Source organism: Gigantopelta aegis, chromosome 4, assembly GCF_016097555.1.
Source record: "Gigantopelta aegis isolate Gae_Host chromosome 4, Gae_host_genome, whole genome shotgun sequence".
NCBI classification, from domain to species: Eukaryota; Metazoa; Mollusca; class Gastropoda; order Neomphalida; family Peltospiridae; genus Gigantopelta; species Gigantopelta aegis.
The window spans coordinates 38,467,783-38,495,779 of NC_054702.1; the positions used below are offsets into that span (position 1 = coordinate 38,467,783).

Consider the following 27,997-nt stretch of genomic DNA (forward strand, 5'->3'; position numbering starts at 1 on the left):
GAACGCCGTCGCAAGATCAATTACAAAATGTAATCGCACCCGTGTGAAGTTTACTCTTATTGCAGTAGGCCGTTACATCAATCGGATTAATATTAGTGTTGTGTGTTAATACTAACTGATTTCACTCTTATGAATTCGGCATGTATAAATATATTATCTTGTTTAGAATATCAGTGTCTGTATATTCAAGGTGTTTCTGGTTGTCTTAATAATTATAAGAAGCCCAAACTCGATTTTGTATTCAAATGATTTCGTACGTACGAAAATATAATGTTTAAGAAATAAAATGAAATTTAACCTAGTACACATATTAGAACGATCACAAACACGTTTAATATGCAGCCACTACTATTTGAGACAGAAACATATATTTGATATGTAATTACATTCGTTACAATGGATTGTATGACAGTGTTTCCCAACAATCCATGGGTTCAAATGTCATTGTTGATCTCGAGTTGTCGATCATTCAAGAACCATAACTCTGTCTAAACCAGTCCTTTATGTAAACCGGACTATTTCGACGGTAGGAAGTGAGTCCGGTTTAGACCGAGTCCACTGTATATATATATATATATTTTTTTATTGTCCCCAGAAACATAAGCAAGGTCAAGGTTGGGGGAGAGAGAGAGAGGGGGGGGGGGGGGGGGAGGGGGACAGACAGACAGATAGACAGACAGACATGGACGTGTGGAGTAACAGGGATGAAGCCGAAGCCGAAGGGAACACAAACTGCGCGAGCCGTATGCACACATACATAGTATTCAATATTAAGATGAAACAGATAGGCTTAACATGATACTGTAAAACAGGATATTAGCAATGCAAAAGCCTTACATAACTGAAGAGGAAATATTCTGGAGACTAGGAAGAAGAGTACTAGAAATAGAAACAAAGAGTGAGAGAAGAAGAAGAAGAAGAAGAAGAAGAAGAAGAAAAAAACTTTCTTGAAAGATAAATAAGATCAATGCGATATATTATTATATTATTTTTGTTATGATAGACCAGAGTTACTATCGCATTCAGTTTTGTTATCTTAATGAATAGGATGGTCGAGTTTCTCTCGGCCAAGGAGTTTAAAATGTTTATATGTTTGTTTAATAACAAACTGAGAATTCAGCAGCCTTTTAAAACGTCACTCAATAACAATGACCTCAGTTGTCACCATTGCACTATAATACTTGTCATGACTGAGTCTGATACTAACTGTCGTATCTCTGGTCATAAGGGATACATATTTAAGAAATATATTACGATACATGTTTGAGAAATGTACAACGAAAAAAAGAGTCTCCATTGAAACCATAAATGCCCTTAACACCTTAAGTCATGAACTTTGTGTATGGTGACATGAGTGGCGCAAACCTTGCAGCAGAAACCTGAGATAAAAGTGGCATTAGCAGAATAATAAAAAAGAAACAATGAAGCTCTCATCAGAATAAGCACCAGGTAGTCCTGTGTATGTTTGGTTTTTGGATGCGAAAAAAAGTCTTTGATCGAGTAAATCACTGGACATTATATATGACACTTTTGAAAAAAGGCGTGCCTACTTTTGTAGTTCGCTTTCCCAAAGCATGGTATTTAACCCAATTGTTTAGTGTAAAATGGGGTGCATATATTTCCTGTAAGTTTAAAGTAACAAATGGCGTCCGTCAAGGTGGGGCAATGCCACCCTTATTATTTAGTATATATATTGATGACCTTAACCTACAGTTGTCAAAATGTGCAGTTGGGTGTTTCTAAATAACTTCAGTTTTGCTGATGATATGTCACTTCTTTGCCCATCTATTTCTGCACTAAGAAAAATGTTAACGATTTGCGAGAAATTTGCAAAAGATTATGATATTATATATAATACAATGAAAACTGTTTGTATGTGTATTGACCCAGAAACTCTGAAGTTGATCAATGTGCTTTCAATATAGTTGTGTGGTGATGTACTGAAATTTGTTGACAACTATATATATATCTAGGTCATATTATATGCAAAAACATGAAAGACGATAAAGACATTAAACGACAGTATAGAGCCCTTTTTGTACGTGCAAACATGTTGTTACGGCGATTTGCAAAATGTTCAGAATCTGTTAAAACACAATTATTTGTGAGTTATTGTAGTAATTTGTACGCGGGTGCATTATGGGTGAAATTTACACAGGATAACATGAAGGATCTTAACATATGTTATAATAATGCATACCGATGGATGATCGGACAACGACGACCATACAGTGCCAGCAAGATGTTTGTCAGTCATCGAGTAAAACGCTTTGGCGCTTTACTTCGCTCAACAGCATATTCGCCGAAGAGCAGAATCGAAACAACTTCAAACGACCTACTTGCCCACCTGCGGTGTACAACTGTGTACGTCAAATCTGTATGTGTAAATCGCTGGCACAAGCTGCTGTATATTATGTAATCAGTTTTGTATGTGATGTTTATATATGTCCTATGGATCTCTGATCTGAAATAAAAATCTATTATTATTATTATTATTATTATCATTATTATTATTATTATAATTCCCCTTCATCTAGTTCCGCCATTCCCTTCTCAAACACTCCTCTTCTTTTGGTCCTGGCTGGAGATGCACCAGTCGAAAATCTTTAAATGGCGCGCCATTCACTGCACTAGCCTAACCGGCCTCGGTGGCGTCGTAGTTAAGACATCGACATAAAGCTGATAGGTACAGGGTTCGCAGCCCGGTACCGGCAACCACCCAGAGCGAGTTTTAACGACTCAGTGGATAGGTATAAGGCCACTACACCCTCTTCTCGCTCACTAAACCACTAACAATTAACACTGACAGCCCAGATAGCTGAGGTGTGTGCCCAGTACAGCGTGTTTGAACCTTAATTGGATATAAGCAAGAAAATAAGTTGAAATGAAAAAAAAATGCACTTGCCTAGCAATATACAGACGGTGACAGAATGTAAATAGTTCAGCTTCAGTATCTCATCTGTTAAATGTTGTGTGATAGATTAGGTCTCAGTTATAACCTGTAGTACATTATTTAGTGTTTTCCCTAGACATTTGGCAAGGAATGTAATGGTAGACTAAACAATTTTGGGGCACTTTTGTTTTTCATTAAAGACCAAACAAATTTTTATTGAAATAAAAATAAATGGTCCTCCTTTTTAAAATTATTAATTAAGTGGACTACGGCCATCTAGAATTTTAATGTCAAGATGCCTTCAAATTGGAAAAACAACACCCTCTCTGTAATGAAAATAGACACATTATTCATGACTTTAACTCAGGTATTAAGTGAGATAGACCTATGATGATTTCCGATTTTCTGTATGGCCGCCGGCGCCCATCATTGATTTGGCCCTCTAATGGAGTTAGCCGGAACTTTCGCGAGGTACATGGGGGCTATTTTTTTTCTAAAGGTTCCAAAGACTTGAAATCCACCTTCAAACTTTGGTCCCACAAAAAATTATCACGGGACAATTAATTATGACCCCACTGTGATACGCAGTTTTCAGAGAAAACCCACAACATTTTTTATTAGAAGCAATGTATTTTTTGTATACTATCCCACGGCCTTTATGCTATTCCAGCTGTGGAGCATTTGTTTGCAAGAGGGAAAAAAACGAATCAGAAAATGGATTCACCAAGGAGATCCGATCCTGCAATCAATTCACAATTTTATTATTGTACTCTGTCAACCGTCTGATTAATGTCCCATCTTGTTTGGGCCATTCATATGGGAGAAGGAAGGAAGGAAATGTTTTATTTAACGACGCACTAAACACATTTTATTTACGGTTATATGGCGTCAGACATATGGTTAAGGACCACACAGACATGCAACGGTGCATGGGATGGGAAGGTTCACTGACAGAGTACATACGCCAGAACAAAATAGGGAAAACATTATAGAAACTTTAAAAAACAAATCTCTTCTTAACCGTTTAAGGAGTTTTTAGCCTATTAACTACTCAGTTGCCCCCCCCCCCCCCCCCCCCCAACAAAAAAAAATCCTAGCTACGGCCCTGTGTAGGCCTACATGAATGTAAAGTCGATTTTGGGCGTTATTTTAAACTTACTAGTCTACGCCTTTTACAGTTTTATCATCATGTAATATTTTTCTGTATATTTTGTGTATTTTCGCTTGTAGTAACTGGCCTTTGTTACGCTTAGATACAAGAACGGCTGCTTTGATATAAAACAAAGTAGGTGCTTAAGATAATGTTTGAAAATAGCATACGGACAAAACCGTAATGGATGCGCCCATGAACGAAGACGATCGTTCTGACGTCAAGCCTATATTTCCACTGTTCCCCTCGGCTGGATTTACACCATCAACATCTGCATCCACCCAGAGAAGTATACACATATATAAAATTAGTGTGACTGCACATGAACTTATGTAAATCTTTTTTAAGAACATAAATGTGAGTTTAGCACAACACAACGCTCTATAATGATAATCTATTATCGTTATTTCAGTGTTATCGGGAAATTATATATGTCATGACGAGTAGAACTTGTGGAATACAAAACATAGGATATCAATGCATTTAGCATGTGTCCCATGGTAGGACTTCCGGAAAAATATCCTCCTTTGGTACTGTCACATATAAAGAACATTAGTTACTAAGGGTTAGGGTTAGTCACTTAGTGACAGTGCCAAAGGTTTGAAAGGAAAGTCCTTCATGTCCGATATCGTAATCTCATCATATACCCCGACTAATGATACACAGTTAACTCCATTCCATTGCAACTTGTTTAATGGAATGAAGAAGAAAAAGTTTGTTTTGTTTAACGACACCACTGGATCACATTGAATCGATTAATGAATCATTAGCTATTGGATGTCAAACATTTGGTAATTCTGACAGTCATCAGGATGATCAGAGGAAACCCACTACATTTTTACTAATTCAGCAAGGGATCTTTTATATACACTTTCCCACAGACAGGAAAACACATGATACCATGGCCTTTGTCCAGGTGACAGTTGTGCACTGGTTGAAACAAGAAAAAAACCAATCAGTTGAATGGATCCACTGAGGTAGTTCGATCTTGCGATGCAAGCACCTCAAGCTAGCACTCGACTGACTGAGATAAATCCTGCCCCTTAACAAAATGAAGTATAGCTGTATTACAATATTCCTGTTGCATTTAAGTGTGCATGCATCAGTGTATGTGTGCACATGTGTGAGCATAGATATGTACACTGTCAGTATCAATTTATGTTTGGCAATGTGATCCTTTTTATTCTAATTGACAGAACTTTTAAAAACATATATCAAGATTGGTAATTACTTAATAGGGCCGAAAGTGTTACTAATGACATCAAGAATGATTCATTGATTTTCCCTTAGAGATCTAGATATGTGCATAAAAATTTACGATTTTTATTAAAATAAAATTGCAAATTGTAGTGTTGTTTTTAAAGTGACAGACCCTAGTTTTTAAACACTACAACATATTTTTCACTATTAAAGCTGTTTTTGATAATTTAATTTAGAAGTAGTAGTACTTACATTTTATTACGTATTTAGAATATATTCATTTTCATACACCTGAAATGAATATGGTCATCCAGGTTTTTCTAATTAATATCCCAAAATCAATTGTTCATAATTCTAAAAACACACATTCATCTGAGAAGTAATGGTTATCGAGACAAGCTCTAGTCTATTTTTGGATGGAATTTCCCTGGTTAAACATCACAGACTTCAGCTTCTCTCTGTTATAACCTTATCCAACAGGTGTGTGAAATAAAATGTGTTAGTGCGTCGTTAAATAAAACATTTCCAACAGATGTGTTGCAGGTTTGTAGATTAAATAAACTGTGTCCATTTTTACAGGCTGAAACTAGGGCCAGTGCCTTTGACTTACAAAATATGAAGGCTTACATATATACATGAATATGGTTTGTGTTCAGATCGCTTGTAACACACTTTAATAGGTTTTTTAAATGTTCAGTTCTTTAATACCCAGTAGCTAGTGTTTTTTGTTTAATTACTTGTACACCGAGGTATCATTCACTCACTCACTCATTCATTCATTGTCTCTTTCTGTAGCTGAATCTCTTGACTGGCTTGAGAATGCTAGTTTTAGTACCCAGGCAGTCAGCACGGTCATTGAGTTACAGAAGAAAGTGGCTGAATATGAAGCACAACAGAATCAAGCTGACAGTTCAAGGTTTGAGGATTTAAAGTTTAAAAAATTATGGGTGTAAGTTGTAAGATATACTCAAATTTTCGGTGCACCGAACAGCTGTCTATATCGTAGTTGCATTCGTATTCGTCCCTAGCTGAACTGAATACATGAATACATTTAATATTATGTAATGCTAACTGTACAATTTATATTTCTAATTCACACTAACCAAAAACGCAATACTGATTCGATTGTTTTGATAATGTCCGAATCAGTCTTGTATTAGATTGAGTGCATAGACCAATCCTTTTTTATTCAGCCCATTGGACTGGTACTCTACATGTACCTTGATTTCGCTTGTCGAAAAGCACACATTGATATTAATTAGTTTTTACATTAAAAAAAAACTATTGTTCTTCCTTTCTACAAAACCTTTTCATTTTTGCATTCATGGACGTGAATACATATTTGTATTCATCACCTTGTATTTGTGATATGTATCGTATTCGCCACCTTGTGTGTTTGTTACACCCCTTTAAAAATAGTGTTTTACTCCCCAAGTAGATGGTGTGTACACATACATACATCTTTCAAAGATTAACAACATCTAAGCATATTTGAAACTATGACTACTAGGTGTCAAACATAATTATGATAATAAAAACACTTGATCGAAAGGACACAGCTACCACAACAGGGCTTGATCTTGAGAATTTACCTACACACATGTATGGCAGTCTTGAAATCTTTTTATTGTAGGCAAAATGCTCACTTACAGCTATTTTAAACAAGTAATTTTTGTAAGAAATACATACATACATGTATAAAACCCAAAACTTATCCTTTCAACGGACGGCAATAATTTGTTTTCAGAGGCCCTAACCTGTGGCCATTCATATCGCAACTATGGCAGTTAAGTTCGGTAAACGTAGATTGCTGATAAGTAGCTTTGGCTGTCTTTATATCCACGTCTCCATATATATGTATGTCTACATGCACAATGCATGTACCACAGTCTTTGATATATGTGTCACAAGTGGGACAAAAATTTCCTAAGAGTGTGTGTGTGTTGGGGGAGGGGGTTTGACCACTGTCACTGAGGGGATCAATCCTGTGATCTATTACACCTCAGATGACCACTACCATTGAGCTACATGTACACATATGCCCTGTTCCTGAAAAGGGCGAGACGTAGCCCAGTGGTAAAGGGCTCACTTTGATACGTGGTCAGTCTAGAATCGATCCCTGTCACTGGGCCCATTGGGCTGTTTCTCTAATATGGTTTCTATAATATGCTATCCTATCTGTGTGATGATACATATAAAATATCCCTTGCTGCTAATCGAAAAGAGTAGCCCATGAAGTGGGAACAGCAGGTTTCCTCTGCCAATATCTGTGTGGTTATTAACCATATGTCCAACGCCAGATAAACGTACATAAAATGTGTTGAGTGCATCTTTAAATAAAACATTTCCTTCCTTTTGTTCTTGAAAAACAATACAATATTAAATTATTGTTTTGTGTAGGGTGATGTACATATGTACCTGTATTTGTAAACTGTAAACATTTTCTGCTTGATACAGAAAAGCACCACCTGAAGACATCCAGAGGCCGATTGAGAAGAAACTGAAGATGCTTAGAAAGGAAAGTGAAATGGCTAAAAAAGGTACCATTTAAAGTTCATTTTTATTTTAACTTGATTTTCAGACTTATATTCAATTACGGTTCTTTGACAGTGAATTAATGGTTAGTTGTTGGTGGTATAGCGAGAGAGAAGTCAATGAAGTGGTCTTACCTCTCTACTGAGCTGTGAAAACCAAGGCTTGGAATTAATTTTGTGGAATGGGAAGCAATTTAATTCTAGAAAGTGAGAAGCAATGTTAGAGTTTGGTCTCAGAATTAGACAGGGATAAACATTTAGGATTCATGTTACTGGTCCTGCAAATGAAGAATTCTGGACATATCTGCAATACTGTCAAACCTTCCTAGCATGTTCAAGCCCTTCAAGGCCTCAGATTTCCATTTCCTGGGTCACTGTATTGACAGTGGTCAACCCCCCTCCCCCAACACACACACACATTTTCAAATACACTCTGTAGGCCTTGAATTGGGAGATAACCATATGGGGATTTTATATTTGTGATTTTGATCCCACAAATTATGTAATTTTTGACCGAAGGCTTTAGCCTGAGGTTAAAAATTAAACATTTGTGGGCATCAGATGGACCATAACACTCGCAGATATAAAAACTCCATATGGTTATATCCATTGTAAACTGAAAATTGTTTTTCTACGAAACTAACTGTATATTTGGTATTTCTTGAAAAAAATACTTGGCTATAATCTAACTGTAGACCCTTGAATCGTCAACTTGGCCTGTTCCAATTGCTAATGATGTCACTTTCTAATGACGTCATTAGCTTTCAGGGTGTTATTTTTATTTGATCCCTGAAAAAGAAAGTAATTAACCAAACACAATACAGAACACACTTGCCATCAGCTTACAATATGAAATGACATCATGCTTAATTAATACTGTAGATTATGTACAAATCTCAATCAGAAAGATCAGAGGTATACATAGAGGATATTTCATGTTTTTTGTCAAATATGATTTATATCTCATCGAGTGAAGTTTGCAATCCTATCTCACGAGTAGTGCTTGCACGACGAGTGTGATATGATTGCAAACTTCACTCGATGAGATATAAATCATATTTGACAAAAAACATGAAATTTTCTATTTATTATATAACTTTTGGCAATTTACCTTTATTTTTAAAATGCCAGCAGCAAAACAGTTCCGTCTTTCTTACAGTGATAATAACACTTTCTACAGTGACGATAACACATTTTAGAGTGATATAGTGAAATTTTGACTCTAAAATGTGTTATACCGGCCTCGGTGGTGTCGTGGTTAGACCATCGATCTACAGGCTGGTAGGTACTGGGTTCAGATCCCAGTCAAGGCATGGGATTTTTAATCCAGATACCAACTTCAAACCCTGAGTGAGTGCTCCGCAAGGCTCAATGGGTAGGTGTAAACCACTTGCACTGACCAGTGATCCATAACTGGTTCAACAAAGGCCATGGTTTGTGCTATCCTGCCTGTGGGAAGCGCAAATAAAAGATCCCTTGCTGCTAATCAGAAAGAGTAGCTCATGTAGTGGCGACAGCGGGTTTCCTCTCAAAATCTGTGTGGTCCTTAACCATATGTCTGACACCATATAACCGTAAATGAAATGTGTTGGGTGCGTCGTTAAATAAAAAAAAAAATTCTTTCTTTCTAAAATGTGTTATCGTCACTGAGTGACTGATAACACTTTTATTTCACTGATATTTTAAGATATTTCACTGTACCTTTAATGGCCTTATTGTTGAGTTTAGATGATACCCAGACTAACAGGTAAAGTTACAAAGCTTTTACTTTTCATTACAGAAGAATCTAAAGCAATCAAGAAAGAAGAAAAGGGACATAGTAAAAAGAGAACCAAGAAATCGAAACATAAACACAAAAATAAAAATAAAGGTGAAGGACAAAGGGAGATGTAAGTTTATGTTCAACTTTGTGAATTGGGGACAGGGTGGAGCTCCATTGAGAAAAATGCATATAAAAGTTCCTCGCTGCTTTTCAGTAAGAGTAGCCATGTGATAAAATCAGGTTTTCTCGACAAAATGTTGATATAACTGACAGTATATGTTATATGTTATATGCAGCTAATAATTTGTTGAGGTGTCACTAAGCAAATATTCTTTTCCTGGATTCAGTTAGGATTATTTTACATGCTACCAGCTCTAACAAGACTGATCCACTTTGTACATGACAACTCCTGCAATTAATAAAATATTCACGGCAAAAAAACGTGTCTTGAAAAAAAATTTGAATATAGTCCACAACAACAAAAAGTGCAGTGGAGAATGAAAAACTCCACAACAATCTCCATGGCATTGCTGATTGCCGTGGGCACTTGCAGGGGTTGCTCAAGGAGCAATGTATAAAAGTAAGCAATGTGTTGTATAAAACTGGTCTTATTTGTTTGTCTCATAACTACCAACAGATTTTCTGAATTGCTTTCACATACATGTAATTACATTTAAAGTGATAAAATAGGAATGTTCAGTATTTCTTTATCTTTACCAATCCAACTGGAGGGAACTGTAGGTTTTGTTGCCATCCTCCTGTCTGTCTGTCTGTTTGTCCGTCTGTCTGTCCCACATACAGTTTTCCAGACACTTTTTTTCGCAGTGCCTCGAGATATTGAGCTGAAATTTTGTGCATAGACTTATTCTGTACTGTTACACACCAAGTTTGACTTTTATGGCAATTCATACATTTTTCGCAGAATTATGGCCCTTGAATTTAGGATATATCAAAATTTGTTGGTCCCGGTTAGGGGACATGTATTGCTTTAGTAGTACTCTCAGAATGATTCTCTGTGAATAAAAACTAACATTTTTGTGGTCTTGCATGTACCAGGTAATGTTTTTTAACACTATACTAAGATATATGTTTTTTTTAAACTTTCACAGAGTGCCAACTGAAGATTCATTCAGTTTTCCTCCCGGAAAGATTTTTCTTGAAGAAATACCGGGACTGCTGTCCGAACATGCGTACCGAATAGACCGGAAACGAGACAAACTCCTCTGGACATACAGCAGTCTGTGCAAGTCTCACATTGCCACCTTCCGGCATCTTACACGTCTGTGTTTGGGTTCGACGGCAGACAACAAGATATTTGTGGACAACAACTTTAAAAAGTCAAAGCAGACAAACAGTTCCAGCCAGGATCGGTACTTCTCTAAAAAGAACAGGAAATTTGTTTGGTCAACCGGTGTTACACTTTCTGCGACAGATTCATCTAAAGATGAGAACTGTTTCATAAATTCTCACATTCGGTTGTGCGAAAGTGGGAATGTTCCAGGTGTGAGTGCGAAAGGAGGAGAGAATGTTGATCCTTTTGGAATCATGGACAAATCCACTCGGTTGTATGTACAGGGAAAGGGGGCCACAGAATCTGAAGATGACGACGATGACAATGATGACATCATAAGTACATCTGGATTTCAGATGAGTGATATCTTACAGAAAGTCGGGATTTACAACAGAAGACTGAGAGAATCTCCCCGCGATGTCGACCTGTGGCTGGAATTCATCAAATTTCAGGACCACGTCTTCGAGAAACTCCACACCCAGGACAACAAGACCCCTAAAACGGAATTCATATCGTCTTCCAAGGCAGCCATAGAAAAGAAACTGTCAATCTTTGACAAGGCTTTGCAAGCTAATCCGTCTTCGCTGGAGTTGAAGGTGGCACGGTTGAAGCTGAGCGAAGACGTGGCGATGCCGGGGGAGGTGGACAAGGCCTGGGATGACTTGCTGTTTGTTCATGCTGGCAACGTGCGTGTGTGGAGATACTATCTCCTGCACCACCAGTCGAAGCTGTCAGGGTTTTCCGTGTCGCGGATGACCAAGTTGTACCACAAGTGTCTGAAGACACTGATCATGGTCATGGAAGGACGATTACACTCTGCAGATGTATCGGACAACCTGCAGGATGGAATGATCGGTAAATTATGCGGGGACATTTTTTTCTCATTGGGCCTAGTTCTGGGTCAGCAGAAAAGTCTGCCAAATTATTTATTAAACTTCCAAATTTTATAGATACCCAGTTACTTTGTAACAAAATATCAAAATATATGCTCTTCAAAAAAAGTATGGGAACTCTAATAAGAATTTACAATTGCCAAAATTGTAAGGTATATTAGCTGTGGGGAATGGTTATAAGATAATAGTGAATTAATTGGGCAAACATTACAACCGGTAGTTCAGTATTACTGTAGGTTTTATGACCACCAAAGATCTTGAAGGATGATTGGGGTCAGAAGTGAAATTTGAAAGTTGATGTTTTTTTATCAGTAAATCGCAAATTCAAACAATAAAAATTACTAAAAACAAAACAATAACAACTGTATGATCAACAGAATGCAAAAGATTGACAGAAATAATGTTCCACAGTGATTAATAGACTTTCCTGGAAATTGTCAAAATCGAGAATGACACCCCACGCACGTGTACGGGGCAACTGCGTGATGCATGTGCAAACTATGGAATGTGTTTCAGTGTGTTGATAAACAGCACTGAACGTTCTTTACTAGGATGTCTGTGGTCAAAACGTATAACATTAATATTTCAGGTTCCCCTACTTTTTTTTAAGAGTATATATTAAAATTGTCTTAAAAACTATCTAAAAATCCCAATGTTTTGTTTAAGAACTTTAAACTTCCTCAGGAGAATAAAACACAAATGAAATAAAGTTAAAGACTGGCTATAAGTGAACAAAATACAAAACAACACAAGCTAACATTTGTTTGCTAAATTTACTTAAAATTCTCCATTTGTTTTTTAAATTTGCCATTGGTGAATTTTTCGAGTGCCAGAACTACGGGTACCCCAGTCTGTGTAGGGTTATCTTTTGGGAAGTAAGGAAGAAATGTTTTATTTAATGATGCACACTCAACACATTTTCATAATGGTTATGTTGCATTGGACATACAGTTAAGGGTACACAGATAATGAGAGAGGAAACCTGCTGCTGTAATTCCACGGGCTATGGGCTACATTTTGCTATTAGCAGCAAAAGATCTTTTATATGCACCATCCCATAGACAGGATAGTAATCACCACAGCTTTTATTACACCAGTTGTGGAATATTGGTTGGAATGAGAAATAGGCTAATGGTCCACTGACGGGGATCGATCCTAGATCGATGATGCATCAGCAAGTGTTCTACCACTGGGCTACATCCATAGTTATGTTAAAAGTGACTAACCTTAGTTCCATTAATATTTACCTCTCCTGATTTACATGAAATTTATTTGTAGCTGATATAAACTCCAGGACAACCAGAAATATATCTGATTTAAGAAAAAGTAAGCTGAAAATAGATTTAATATTGTATAATGTGTAATGCTCATGCCTTCAGCTAGCCCAAATAGTTTTTCGTGCGAGAGCTAGACAGACATTTGAACAGTTATAATTGCTCTTTGCCATCAGAGATCTATAAATGTAGGTCTGTAACGAAAATACAAGATTTTTGCCTAACACAGATTAGTCAGTATTTCACATAAATTATTAATCACTAATACACACACTTGTCTACTGGAAGAAACCAGATATCACCCTTTTTCAACCAGTTTTCATTTAAATATATATAGGTGCTAATGGGTCCTGTGGTGATTATATTAGTGATTAATCTGTGAAATATTTGCTATTGGGAACTTGAAAATTATCAATGTAAAGGAATTTAATGTTAAACTTAGGATTATTGTTATATTAGAGCAGGTATCTTTGACTATTCAGGGTCGGGATGTTGCCCAGTGGTAAAGCATTCGCTTGATGTGCGGTCAGTCTGGGATCGATCCCCGTCGGTGGGCCCATTGGGCTATTTCTCGCTCCAACCAGTGCACCACAACTGGTATATCAAAGGCCGTGGTATGTGTTATCTTGTCTGTGGGATGATGCATATAAAAGATCCCTTGCTGCTAATCGAAAAGAGTAGCCCATGAAGTGGCGACAGCGGGTTTCCTCTCTCAATATATCTGTGTGGTCCTTAACCATATGTCTGACGCCATATAACCGTAAATAAAAATGTGTTGAGTGCATCATTAAATAAATCTTTTCCTTGACTATTCAGTGATAGGCAAAAATCCTGAGTTATCACTGTAGAGTTATCTTTGACATCTGAGAGAGAGAGATTATAATCATCCAAATGTCTTATCTACATGTACCGGCCTCGGTGGCTTTGTGGCAGGCCATCGGTCTACAAGCTGGTAGGTACTGGGTTCGGATCCCAGTCGAGGCATGGGATTTTTAATCCAGATACCGACTCCAAACCCTGAGTGAGTGCTCCACAAGGCTCAATGGGTAGGTGTAAACCACTTGCACCGACCAGTGATCCATAACTGGTTCAACAAAGGCCATGGTTTGTGCTATCCTGCCTGTGGGAAGCGCAAACAAAAGATCCCTTGCTGCTAATCGGAAGAGTAGCCCATGTAGTGGCGACAGCGGGTTTCCTCTTAGAATCTGTGTGGTCCGTAACCATATGTCTGACGCCATATAACCGTAAATAAAATGTGTTGAGTGCATCGTTAAATAAAACATTTCTTTCTTTATCTACATGTACATTTGTAGCTCTCAAATGACAGAGTACTTGGGCTAACCTTCACTTCAGTGGACCCAAACATTAACAATATATACTTTTATGTGCTTAACAGCTATCATAGAGAACCAAAACTGATGTGCAAAATGAGATTTGAAAATTAATTGATATATTTTATTTTATAAATTATAATCATCAGTTAGGTTTTTATAGTAAGAATATAAATGTAAGTTGCATTCAATAATTAATTTAATAAAAAATATATATACTAAATGTAATGCAAACTCTCTCCCTCCCCCCCCCCCCCAAAAAAAACCCCAACAACAACATTTCCCCATCCCCAAACAAACCACACCAGCTATTGTATTTTTTTTTTTTTTAATTTAACCAAGAGCAGGTATTCATCTGTTATTTGTATTTACTTGTAGGTTCTTACCTTTTTCATGTAAAATTACATAATTATACATGTATATACAAATGTACATATATTTTCAGATATTTTTGTCCAGTACTGCTATTTTCTTCACCAAGCCGGCCACATTGAGAAGGCAGTGGCAAGCTTTCAGGCTCTCATAGAATTCAACATTTTTCTACCTCCCTCACTGAAGAATTCCTCGACTGATGACAAAGCAACAGTGTTTGAGAGTTTCTGGGATAGCAGTGTGCCCAGGTTTGGAGAGGGTGGCGCCCGGGGGTGGGCAAAATGGATGGAAGAAAAATCCATGTCTAACATTGCAACACCAGTAATATCAGGTACATTAAAATAGCTTGGTTTTTCTGTTCTTCAATAGAATGCAATGACACCTCAGCACATTATTATATTAAGAAAAGAAAGAAAGAAATGTTTTATTTAACAATGCACTCAACACATTTTATTTACAGTTATATGGCGTCAGACATAGGACCACACATATATTAAGAGAGGAAATCCGCTGTCACCACTTCATGGGCTACTCTTTTCGATTAGCAGCAAGGGATCTTTTATATGCAACATCCTACAGACAGGGTAGTACATACCACAGCCTTTGATATACCAGTCGTGGTGCACTGGCTGGAATGAGAAACAGCCCAATGGGCCCACTGACGGGGATCGATCCCAGACCGACCGCGCATCGAGCGAGCACTTTACCACTGGGCTACGTTCTGCCCACCATTATTATATTAATACTTGGTTATTAAGGCATGTGACAATAGGTTTTAGGTAGTGTAAAATATTTTGGGGGTTTGGTTCCAACTCTAACTCACTTAATATTAACTGTAAAAACCAGTGTACATATTCTTGAAATCTATGCCTGAGGAGCTATTAAAAAAACAGATGTAAATGTAACTAATGTGTAATGTTGGGTGTAAATGTAAGAATGTTCTTAGCCACAAGTAGCATGCATAGAGATGCAATTTAATTTAAATTTGTCAAATATTTTTATTTTTCAGCATTAAAACAATCTTAAATTTATTCATTTAGAAGAAACATTGCCAAATGATTATAATATATCTGTTGATGGTTTACTTTTAGAAGAAGTTTGTTTTGTTTAACGACACCACTAGAGCACATCGATTTGTTAATCATCGGCTATTGGATGTCAAACATATGGTTATTTTGACTGTCATAGAGAGGAAACCCGCTACATTTTTCCATTAGTAGCAAGGGATCTTTTATATGCACTATCCCACAGACAGGATAGCACATACCATGCCCTTTGATATACCAGTCATGGTGCACTGGCTGTTTACTTTTAGAGACAGAATTAGAGGCATTGTTCACAGTTATCTCCCTTGTTTTCATCCTTGCTAAATATCGCCACTTGTGTTCAAGAAGTTCACAGATACATATATGCATAAATGTCATAGTAGCGAACATTTTGTTTTGCCATGGAGCATTTGCATCAGTTAAAATGGGACTAATTTATACAATATTTTGTTGGTATTCACATGCACAGAGAGGTAATTTTTCCATCTTTCTTTTTCCTTAAGTTTGAGGGGCGACACGTAGCCCAGTGGTAAAGTGCTCGCTTGATACATGGTTGGTTTGGGATCGATCCCCGTCATTGGGCTATTTCTCGTTCCAGCCAGTGCACCACGACTGGTACATGTTGAACCAGTTATGGATCACTGGTCGGTGCAAGTGGCTTACACCTACCCATTGAGCCTTGCGGAGCACTCACTCAGGGTTTGGAGTCTGGATTAAAAATCCCATGCCTCGACTGGGATCCAAACCCGGTACCTACTAGCCTGTAAACCGATGGCCTAACCACGACACCACCAAGGCCGGTACATATAAAAGATCCCTTGCTGCAAATCGAAAAGAGTAGCCCATGAAGTGACGACAGTGGGTTTCCTCCCTCAATATCTGTGTGGTCCTTAACCATATGTCCGACGCCATATAACCTTAAATAAAATGTGTTGAGTGCGTCGTTAAATAAAACATTTCCTTCTTCCTTAAGTTTGCTTTTTATGCTTAAAGTAAATTTTATAAATTAGATTGGATTTGATCAGGGCCCTGTTTTACGAAGCGATCTTTGCGCTTAGATCACAGGGCTTGAACTTAAGAACTTGTCACCCATGACAATTTTGAGTCTTTAAAAGGTGACTTTTGCAGCAAATAAATATAACTGAAATATTATTTTGTTGCATGTAGACATATTTCAGATGTACACATTGAATACTGGCAGACAATGTACACCATATATATTCATAAAATTGCTGTCATTGAGGATTTTTACTGACAGCAGTAACTTTTATACAGCGGCGTAAAAGTGCCATCGGTGATGCTCCTGATATTCCAACGATGGCAATTGCTGTCGGTGCCATCGTTAATTTCGAGCCCTGGATCATCTTAAGTGCATAAGGTAGCTTCGAACTCAATGTGATGTTAGCGCTAAGGAGTGGGACATAGCCCAGTGGTACAGCATCCACTTGATGTGCGGTCGGTCTGGGATTGATCCCCGTCGGTGGGCCCATTGGGCTATTTCTCGTTTCAGCCAGTGCACCACGACTGGTATATCAAAGGCCGTGGTATGTGTTATCCTGTCTGTGAGATGGTGCTTATAAAAGATCCCTTACTGCTAATCGAAAAAGAGTAGCCCATGAAGTGGCAACAGTGGGTTTCCTCTCTCAATATCTGTGTGACACCATATTTACTGTGAAAAAAAAAATGTGTTAAGTTCGTTGTTAAATAAAATAGTTCCTTCTTCCTTCTTCTTAGCGCTAAGGTCGCTTCATAGAATGAGGCCCTGAAATATGATCTTTATTATAAATTAGTGGAGAGGTTTGAGCTTTTAAAGAATATTTCAGTTTTAGTTTTAAATGGGTCTTTCATCTCTGTTTTCATTTCACTGCCAAAAAAAAAGTATCCTTTCTTGTTATCAAGAACAACATTTTCTCATTTTCATCTTTAGAAGACACCCTTGAGCTGGAAGAAGAAATCATATCACAACAGCTGCCTAAGTGTGACACCTGGCTCAGAATCGAAACATTACGCGAATCGTTTCATTGGTTGCCATGGCGACCCGACGTCTCAAAGAACGAGACGGAGGAAGACTGTGAGGACCTGGATAGACTGGTTCTTGCTGATGATGTCACACCGGTCTTGTTCTCTGTCGTGGGACCCGACCCGCATTTTAGACTGATGGTGGAGTTTGTGCAGTTTCTTGGATTGAACGTTCGCCAGGCCGTTCTAGCTCGTGGTACTTTAAGTCAGTCTTCAGAGTATGGTCAGTTTCTGATGGACAAACTCCATGCGGTCTCCTCTGACATGAGAATGGAGACTGGAATACAGGTGAGAAGAGATTGTTCAGCCTAAAATAAATTGGAGAAGCAGTAAAAAAAATTTTTTATCTGGGCACAGTAATCGAGAACGATTATTATAATACCAGCTGTTTTGTATTGTGTTTAGGTTCTAATTTTTAATTTCATTTAGGACAGGTATCAAAATGTATACGTATACGAGTACTTTTTGTCTCACATTTATAAAGGAAGGAAATGTTATTTAACAACGCACTCAACACATTTTATTTATGGTTATATGGTTAAGGACCACACAGATATTGAGAGAGGAAACCCGCTGTCGCCACTTCATGGGTTACTCTTTTCGATTAGCAGCAAGGGATCTTTTGTATGCACCATCCCACAGACAGGGTAGTATATACCACGGCCTTTGATATACCAGTCGTGGTGCACTGTCTGGAACGAGAAATAGCCCAATGGGCCCACCGATGGGGATCGATCCCACTGGGCTATATCACTGGGCTATATCCTGTCCCTTTATGAAGTGAAAAGGTGAAATATAGGTATTACTTTTTTGGCATCTGCAACAACTTTTACATTAAAGTTTGACGTTTTGATCAGTTTCTCACAAATCCTGGGTCAGTGAAACTTGGTTTATAGTTGCAGCTACTGTATGGATGTTCATGACAGTGCACTGAAAACGTTTATGTTGGGCAACACATTTAATTCCACAGAAGAATTCTTTTATTATTACAATACCTGCTGCTCTGTATTGTCTTTCAGGTTGATACTTTTAGAATGTGTCTCAAAATGTTTACTAAAACTTTTATTATATAACTACTGGTATTGTGTTTATAGTTCATCCCAAGTTTTTTGTTTGTTAATAATTTCAGTTTGGTTTGACGTAAGAAGAAAAGTAAAAGTGTTTTGGAAATAGTGAAAAAAACCCACCTATTTTAGTGTGCAGGTTACAAAACAATCAGCTCATAGTATGAAAAACAGGTGTTCCCTGTGGCGATGGACTATAGGTTGATAGTTTTAAGTTCATTTTAATTTTTATTATAATACCTGCTGGTATTGCCTTTAGATTGATAGTTTTAAGTTAATTGTGAGTTTTATTATAATTGCTGTTGTTTTGTGTTGTTGTCTTTCCAGGTTGACAGCACATGGATACCGCCCCCGTCTCTGCACACCTTCCTACAGCAGGTGTTAAAACAAGGCAGTCAGGTGGTAGTGGACTCTCACCAGCAGACGTGTCTCACTCTCCTGAAAATTCACCTCGAGTGTGTCAGACACGGGACTCCGCTCAGGGAACTGTCCAAACACGGGTGCAAAGAGCTGAGGAAGTTTGTCAAGAACGTCCTCAAGGAACCCCACTGCAGAAACAACCTCGTGATCTGGAACGCGTACGCCAAGATGGAGTGGCAGATGGGCAAGAGGAAGGATGCGGTGGGGGTTCTCGAAACCGCTCTGGGGATGTTTTCACAGAACTGTGCAGACGACCAGTATGCCGGTCTGTGTTCGTTGTACCAGACGTACTGTGATATCATCCTCGGATTCAGTCCCGAGCGGACCCTGGTGATAGGAGTGAAGGACACGTCTACTTTTGAGTCTGCTCGTGACCTTGCCCTTTCTACTTTGTCCTTTCTGGCAGAAGGTTCACAAATGAAACCAGGATGTTCTGCTGACATTTCCGGCAGCCGAGTGTTGAAAATCAGAAAGCATTTTCAGGAGAAGTATTCCAAGCTAATGGAAAATTTCCAGACGACAGCAAACGTCAAGGCAGCCGACCTTGTCCTTCAGCATCTGTCATGTATGGCAACCTTTGACCTCTGTGCCATTGGAACAGACTCTGCTCTGTCACTGTTTGATGAGACAGCAGGAGTGTGTAGATCTCTAGAAGAAATGGATAAAGAACACCAGCCACTTGTCCGTCTGCTAAGGGAAGAGATTTTACACCGAAAGTTGTCTCTCATGCAGAATGTGTTCAGTACAAGAGTTATGTCCCTGGACAAGTTGAGGTCCGTGTTGAACAGTAACCTGGAGCAGTTTCCGGACAGTCCGTTGTTCCTGGACTGTCTGGTGGTCGTGGAGTCCAGGTCACACATATCTGGGAGACTGAGGCGCCATTTCGATAAGGCTCTCTCCCGTATGGGTTCGCCTGTTCCTGTGATATTTGCCATCCTCTCCGAGATGTTGAGACAGCATTATGTTCAGGCCCAGCTGCAGGACGGATCCAGCTATGTAAAAGGTTTGAACGAAGATTTCACTGTACTCTAGAAGTAATGAACAGCAAATGCATAACTTTATTATAAGCTCATTTGGGGAAATAATATTAAGTTTATTTAGTAATAAATATACAGTGTGGCAGTAGGTTTTTCTCCCACATTAATTGACAATAAACACTATATGTATGTTCAGAGATGACAGTTTTTAATCATCTATAAAGTGTTTCCACGTTTTTCACTGTTTATCAAAAGTTGTCCATGTTCTTCATTCAAAACTTAAGATAAGGATTCGACTGTTGCTTGTCATTCATTCTGAATGGAGGGGCGAGACGTAGCCCAGTGGTAGCACGTTCAGTTTGGGATCGATCCCCGTCAGTGGGCCCATTGGGCTATTTTGCACTCCATCCAGTGTACCACGACTGGTACATCAAAGGCCGTGGTATATGCTATCCAGTCTATAGGATGGTGCATATCAAAGATCCCTTGCTGCTAATCGAAAAGAGTAGCCCATGAAGTGGCGACAGCGGGTTTCCTCTCTCATTATCTGTGTGGTCCTTAACCACATGTCCGACGCCATATAACCATAAATAAAATGTGTTGAGTGCATTGTTAAATAAAACAGTGCCTTCATTCATTCTGAATGGGGACAACGATTTGTCCAGTCTCAGTACTCAACCACCATTATTAAAATTTCCAATTTTGTTGTTGTTTTGAAACCCACTTTTTCATCTTTGTATTATAGACACATAATTTCTGATTTACCAATCTGCTGGGGGTCATTAAACAAACATTCCTTTTCTTGTTTTTCCTAAATCAATGTGCTCTAGTGGCGTCGTTAAATAAAACAAACTTTACTTTACTTTTTGTTTTTCCTACAGATGTCACTGTTGTGAGCGAGACTGGAATCGTCCACCGAGTGAGGTCTCTGTTTGAACGAGGACTGGAACACAAGGCTGCAGAACACTGTCCACTTCTGTGGAGAATGTACATCCAGTTTGAGGTACCTGTAGTGCTATGAAGTATGGTTATTTTGCATCTCACAATGTACATCCAGTTTGAGGTACCTGTAGTGCTATGAAGTATGGTTATTTTGCATCTCACAAATGTACATCCAGTTTGAGGTACCTGTAGTGCTATGAAGTATGGTTATTTTGTATCTCACAATGTACATCCAGTTTGAGGTATCTGTAGTGTTATGCAGAGTTCGACAAATCCGCTAGCCCGACGCCCGTGGCTAGTGGTTTATAAGTTCGGGCTAGTGAGAAACGCAAAACCACTAGCCTGCAGGGCTAGTGGTTTCCACCTCACTCCTTATCGCTCGATCGTGTGGGGTTTTTTTTTTTTTTTTTTTTTCTCTCGGCTGAAATTTCGTTTAATAAATTTGATTGTGATGTTTGTCATTGAATAATATCAACAATGCAATCAGTATATAATAATAATCCACTTGAATTAGGTCTGAAAACTGCAGTAACATGCTATCTCTACATCGCCACAGTTACAGCATGCATTCAATGCAAACAATGATTGTTTATTTTTGCCCTTTCAAGTTTTTGGCACAGGAAATAAGTCTAATGACATGCATGTTTTGATTGGTTGGACACGTCACGTGGTAGTTAATCTCGCACATATGTTTTAGGCCAAGAACTTGGAAATCACCAATCGCGACGACAGGTTAATCTGAATCAAGTAAACCCCAGTCATGCTTTGAATTTCAGTTTGTTTTATTTACCTATTGTTTTCTAATTTAACACTTCGCTGACATGTGGTTATCGGCAATCAGGAAAACAATTTACTTTAATGGTAACCGCACATGCAATGACTCTGCTTGGCCTATTGGTATTACGTGTAGCGGTCTGGATAATGCGTCACAGCTGCCGATACAATATGATACCTTTTTTGTTCATTAATTAACAACGGATTAGATGTCGCCGTTATATTCTTTTGATATCAGTCTGACACGGGATAATGCCCAGTATTTGAGCAATTGGCATCACCGTCCCTGGCAACATAAATAGTAGGGCCCTAAACGTATAACCCCAAATCAAATGTATAAACGTTTTTAATTATTATTATTATTTTTTTTTTTTTTTTTACTAACACTCTCCCCACCCCTCTCGTTGTGAGCACAGTTTCTGGCCCTAGTCAGAAATCGTGCTCACAATGAGCGTGCTTGAACATTAAATTGATATAAGCACGTTAATTCCCGACATCTGACCTGACAGTCATTTGTGGGCATACATACATACATACATACATACATACATACATACATACATATAACCCACTACCGAATACACTGAACCATGTATTACCGTGTGTCATACTGTCGTACCCTCATTTAAATTTAATTATTTTGATAGTGGTTTTAGATATCAACCATGAGTTTGCTCAATTATTTTTCCCCGGAGGGAGGGCAAAAGCGAAAACGGAACAATGACAATGGATCACACTTGACAAAAAAACAAATGTACGACACGACAAAAAACTGAAATTTACAACATGATTTAAGTGTTTTTTTTATTTTACTGTTATACTCGAAAATGTGTTATGTTAAAAAAATTATATAAAAATCCAACTATAATTGATCAGGAATTTGGGCTAGTGCTTTATCTTGGTGGGCTAGTGGTTTTCACAAACCCACTAGCCCTGTGGCTAGTGACTTTTAAAAATATTTGTCATACTCTGTGTTATGACATATGGTTATTTTGCATCTCACAATGTACATCCAGTTTGAGGTACCTGTAGTGTTATGTTATTTTGATCTCAAACTTGTATCACGGGCCCTTTCTTTTGGGCTATTTCTCGTTCCAGCCAGTGCTCCACAAGTGGTGTAACAAAGGCTGTGGTATGTACTATCATGTCTGTGGGATGGTGCATAATATATAAAAGATCCCTTGCTGATAATCAGAAAGAGTAGCCCATTGCTTGGCGGCAGCAGGTTTCCTGTATACCTGATGCAGTATAACTGTAATTAAAATGTGTGGAAGGTGTCTTTAAATGAAACGTTTGTTCTTTCTTTGTTTGCTTGATGCGTGGTCGGTCTAGGATCGATCCCTGTCAGGGGACCCATTGGGCTATTACTCGTTCCAGTCAATACTCCACAAGTGGTGTAACAAAAACTGTGGTATGTACTATCCTGTCTGTGGGATAGTGCATATAAAAGATCCCTTGCTGCTAATCAAAAAGAGTAGTCCATGAAGTGGTGACAGCGGGTTTCCTCTCTCAGTATGTGTGGTCCTTAACCATATAACCGTAAATAAAATGTGTCAAGTGTGTCATTAAATAAAACATTTCCTTCCTGCCTTCTATGTTTTGTTTACCACTCACAAAGTAAAATTTAATTTCAAGCAAGTATGTATAAAAAACACAAATACAGTAGACCCTCCAAGTGTGAAATAGAGATTACAGCAAACATAGGTTAGCGCCACAAAAGATTTACCATTTTGCCCCACAACTGGTGTATCAAAAGGCCATGGCATGTACTGTCCTGTTTGTGGGAAAGAGCATATAAAAGTTCCCTTGCTGCTAATGGAAAAATGTTGCAGGCTTCCTCTGATGATTAGGGGCGTGACGTAGTTCAGTGGTACAGCGCTCGCCTGATGCGTGATCGATCTAAGATCGATCCCCGTCGGTGGGCAAATTGGGCTATTTCTCGTTCCAGCCAGTGCTCCACTACTGGTGCAACAAAGGCCATGTCTGTGGGATGGTGCATATAAAATATCCCTTGCTGCTAATCGGAAAGAGTAGCCCATGAAGTGGCGACAGCGGGTTTCCTCTCTCAATATATGTGTGGTCCTTAACCATTTATCCGATGCAATATAACCATAAATAAAATGTGTTGAGTGTGTCGTTAAATTAAACAATTCCTTCCTTCCTTTCTCTGATGATTAATTAATCAATGTATTCTAGTAGTGTTGTTAAATAAAACAACCTTTTAACTTTATTCTTCAGGTGAAATATGGCAGTACTGAACGAGCGAAGGGAATCTTCTACCGATCTCTACAGCAGTGTCCATGGGCAAAGGTCAGTTGTGCATGTCGGAGAGCAGGAATATGTTACTGGTGAATACTAGAGTAAATGTAGAAAGGAGGTGCAAGACGTAGCTCAGTGGTAAAGCACTCGCTTGATGTGCGGTCGGTTTGGGATCGATCCCCGTCAGTGGGCCCATTGGGATATTTCTCATTCCAGCCAGTGCACCATGATTGGTATATCAAAGGCCATGGTATGTGCTATCCTGTCTGTGGGATGGTGCATATAAAAGATCCCTTGCTACTAATGGAAAAATGTAGCAGGTTTCCTCTCTAAGACTGTCAAAATTACCAAATGTTTGACATCTAATAAATAATCAATGTGCTCTAGTTGTGTTGTTAAACAAAACAGACTTTAAATGTAGAAAGGAGAGAGAACCATATGTCAGAGGTCAGGCTATATATACACGTATGAAAAGAAACTCATTGTTTCAGAAGGGGATGTAACTCTATGGTCAACTGTTTGCCTTGAGTAGGTCCTAAGATTAACACCACCCACACATGGTCCCATGAAAACCAGTGCTTCACTGATCATACTTCGGGTACCATGGTATGTGCTGTCCTGTATGTGCGAAGGTTACCTTTCTGGAAATCATAAGTAATAACCTATGTAAGAAGGGTACACTTTCTGGAAATCTTACGTGATAACCTATTGTCAGGGCACATTTCTTCTCCAACAAAGTGTCACAATACTTTATTTGACACATGCATGTAATAGCTATCGATTGAATATTTGTCATGGGAACTTTAAACCAAATAACCATGTCTGATGATTTTAAACAGGTTCTGTCCGATATGAAATGTATTTAGTTCAGATTTATTTTTTGTATGCACGTTGAGGTTTGTTCTAAACAGTAATCAAGTCTTTTGTGAACAGTCCGTCTTTAAAAAAACAAGTCTTTTTAGAGTTTGTGATGCCCACATCAAATAAATTATGTGGAATGAATGGCATTGTCGACTCTTCACTATGATTTTAAATCTAGTTTCTGACAACTAAAGCTGTACACAATGTGTCCAATACCAGTATAAATTCTACCTTTGAGCCTGGAATCTAGATTTTTGCGCTCGCTTGCTATGTGGTCGGTTTGGGATCTATCCCCGTCGGTGGGCCCATTGGGTTATTTCTTGTTCCAGCCAGTGCACCACAACTGATACATCAAAGGCTGGAGGATGGTGCATGTAAAAGAGCAAAACAATGTAGTGGGTTTCTTCTCTACTACTCTGTCAAAATGACCATATGTTTGGCATCCAATAGCCGATGATTAATACATCAATGTGCTCTAGTGGTATCATTAAACAAAAGCAAACTCTCTTTTTTGTTGCTTTAATCAGTATTTTACATGTGTAGCTCTTCATCTCATTTCTTGGGTGTTTTTTTTTTTACTAAAATAAGTTAGTTTGTATGGTCTTTTATTCCTTTTTTCTTTTCTTCTTTTATCTAAATCCGTGTCTTTTTTCTTATGAGAACTCTTTTCACATTTCCATTCAGACCGCAGGACCTGTACCTGGGTATCTTATTTAGCTGTTTGCATCCACATCCCAATCTTTGCTTGTCCAACTGTGAAACAGGGGCAGGACATAATGAATAAAAAAAAGTTTGTTTTATTTAACGACGCCGCTAGAGCACATTGATTTTGTATCTTATCATCGGCTATTGGACGTCAAACATATGGTCATTCTGACACTGTTTTTTTTTAGAGGAAACCCGCTGTCGCCACATAGGCTACTCTTTTTACGACAGGCAGCAAGGGATCTTTTATTTGCGCTTCCCACAGGCAGGATAGCACAAACCATGGCCTTTGTTGAACCAGTTATGGATCACTGGTCGGTGCAAGTGGTTTACACCTACCCATTGAGCCTTGCGGAGCACTCACTCAGGGTTTGGAGTCAGTATCTCGATTAAAAATCCCATGCCTCGACTGGGATCCGAACCCAGTACCTACCAGCCTGTAGACCGATGGCCTGCCACGACGCCACCGAGGCCGGTGACATAATGAATAAATGCTCCAATATAAAAAATTCTTATTACTCAAAACAAAATAAAAAAAAACTGATTCATTTGTACTTCAAGAGTTTGACATATACATGTAATTCTTTACCAGTGGGCGGGATGTAGCCCAGTGGTAAAGTGCTCGCTCGATGCACGGTCGATCTGGGATCGATTCCCGTCGGTGGGCCCATTGGGCTATTTCTCGTTCCAGCCAGTGCACCACGACTGGTATATCAAAGGCCGTGGTATGTACTACCCTGTCTGTGGGATGGTGCATATAAAAGATCCCTTGCTGCTAATCAAAGAGTAGCCCATGAAGTGACGATAGCGGGTTTCTTCTCTCAACATCTGTGTGGTCCTTAATGATATGTCTGACGCCATATAACCGTAACGTGTTGAGTCGTTAAATAAAAACATTCTTTCTTTTTGGACATTTCCCCAAGTGTTTGTAGTACTGTTCAACTTTAGTATGTGTTTAACACTGATGTTGCAATGATTTCAGGTTCTGTACAAGGATGCAGTGAGTGTGTTTGGAGCGGAGCAGCTACAGGAGGTGGTGGACCTCATGACTGAGAAGGAAATACGTATACAGATACCAGTGGAGGAAGTCGACCTTCTGATGGCTTCAGAACCGGCTGCTGCACTCCAGGGAGAGTCGGACGATGGCATCATGTTGGACGATGATGCACAATCTGGTGATGGTGTGAAGTCAGATGATGGTGTGAAACAGAATGATGGGTTAGAATCTGGTGATGGTGTGAAGTCAGATGATGGTGTGAAACAGAATGATGGGTTAGAATCTGGTGATGGTGTGAAGTCAGATGATGGTGTGAAATAGAATGATGCTGAATCAGATGATGGGTGGTGCAGAATGAGATAATGGTGTGAAACAGAATGATGCCAAATTGGAGGATGGCATGAAATAGAATGATCCTGAATCAGATGATGGTGTGAAATAGAATGATCCTGAATCAGATGATAGTGTGAAATAGAATGATCCTGAATCAGATGATGGTGTGAAACCAGATGGTGGAACAAAATCATAAAATTGTGCAGAATTATAACCAGACCACACCACATGAAAACGAACTGTATGTACTGGGAATCAATGGATCACAGTTGAGATTCAACTATATACAGAAGATTATAGTGAACAAAAAACATTAAAAGTTTGTTACTCCATCCAACAATAACCATAGTTTCATTCCGTTTAGTATCTATGCAATTAGAACCTGAAGAAAAGGCCAACAAAAATGTTGATGTGAGAATTTGTAATAGCCAAGACATTGACATCGAGCTACTTGTCAAATTTGATTACAAATGATATTTAAAAATATATAGACATATATCTACATGTTCTGATCCATTTGGAGAAGAAACAATATGTATATAAATTATATACCGAGTATATATGTACATGTACTTGCATATCATATATGCAATCATTAAATGTTGAAAATAGAAATGTGATTTGATTGATAGTTATCACCAATTTCAATTGTTGTTGACGTTTTCCTGAAATAGTTTGATTGCAAAATAATAACAATTTACCATTGTCACCAACTCCTTGGTCTCCTCTGAAATTTAAGAACCACTTCTCTCGTTTTTGTACAAGGTTAACATTAAACAAACATTCCTGTCTTTGTTGAAAGGTTATTTTTGTTATAAAGAAAATAAAGTTACGAGTTACGAGTATTTTACCTTTGCATTTCATCAAATCATTGTTAACAGTTTAATTAAGCAATGAGTG

The 27,997-nt window shown here is 38.4% G+C and overlaps 1 protein-coding gene across 1 annotated transcript; it reads left to right on the forward strand.

Annotated features, from left to right (window-relative positions):
* Positions 1 to 4,238: 4,238 nt before the first annotated feature.
* LOC121370509 (nuclear exosome regulator NRDE2-like) lies at positions 4,239 to 27,934 on the forward strand. Its single transcript, XM_041495793.1, has 11 exons — positions 4,239 to 4,332; positions 6,039 to 6,159; positions 7,701 to 7,783; positions 9,558 to 9,666; positions 10,649 to 11,685; positions 14,774 to 15,031; positions 17,674 to 18,053; positions 19,157 to 20,252; positions 21,108 to 21,229; positions 24,181 to 24,252; positions 26,750 to 27,934. Exons 1-11 carry the CDS (start codon positions 4,239 to 4,241, stop codon positions 27,083 to 27,085), a joined length of 3,708 nt encoding a protein of 1,235 aa, XP_041351727.1. The 3' UTR covers positions 27,086 to 27,934.
* The last annotated feature ends 63 nt before the right edge of the window (positions 27,935 to 27,997 follow it).

What these genes read in the sequence shown, in the direction of transcription:
- LOC121370509 (XM_041495793.1), top strand. Translation starts at nt 4,239, where the DNA reads ATGAACGAAGACGATCGTTCTGACGTCAAGCCTATATTTCCACTGTTC. An exon ending in AAGTGAAATGGCTAAAAAAG is followed by an intron (nt 7,784 to 9,557) that starts GTACCATTTAAA and finishes TTTTCATTACAG; the next exon opens with AAGAATCTAAAGCAATCAAG. An exon ending in GAATGGAGACTGGAATACAG is followed by an intron (nt 18,054 to 19,156) that starts GTGAGAAGAGAT and finishes TTGTCTTTCCAG; the next exon opens with GTTGACAGCACATGGATACC.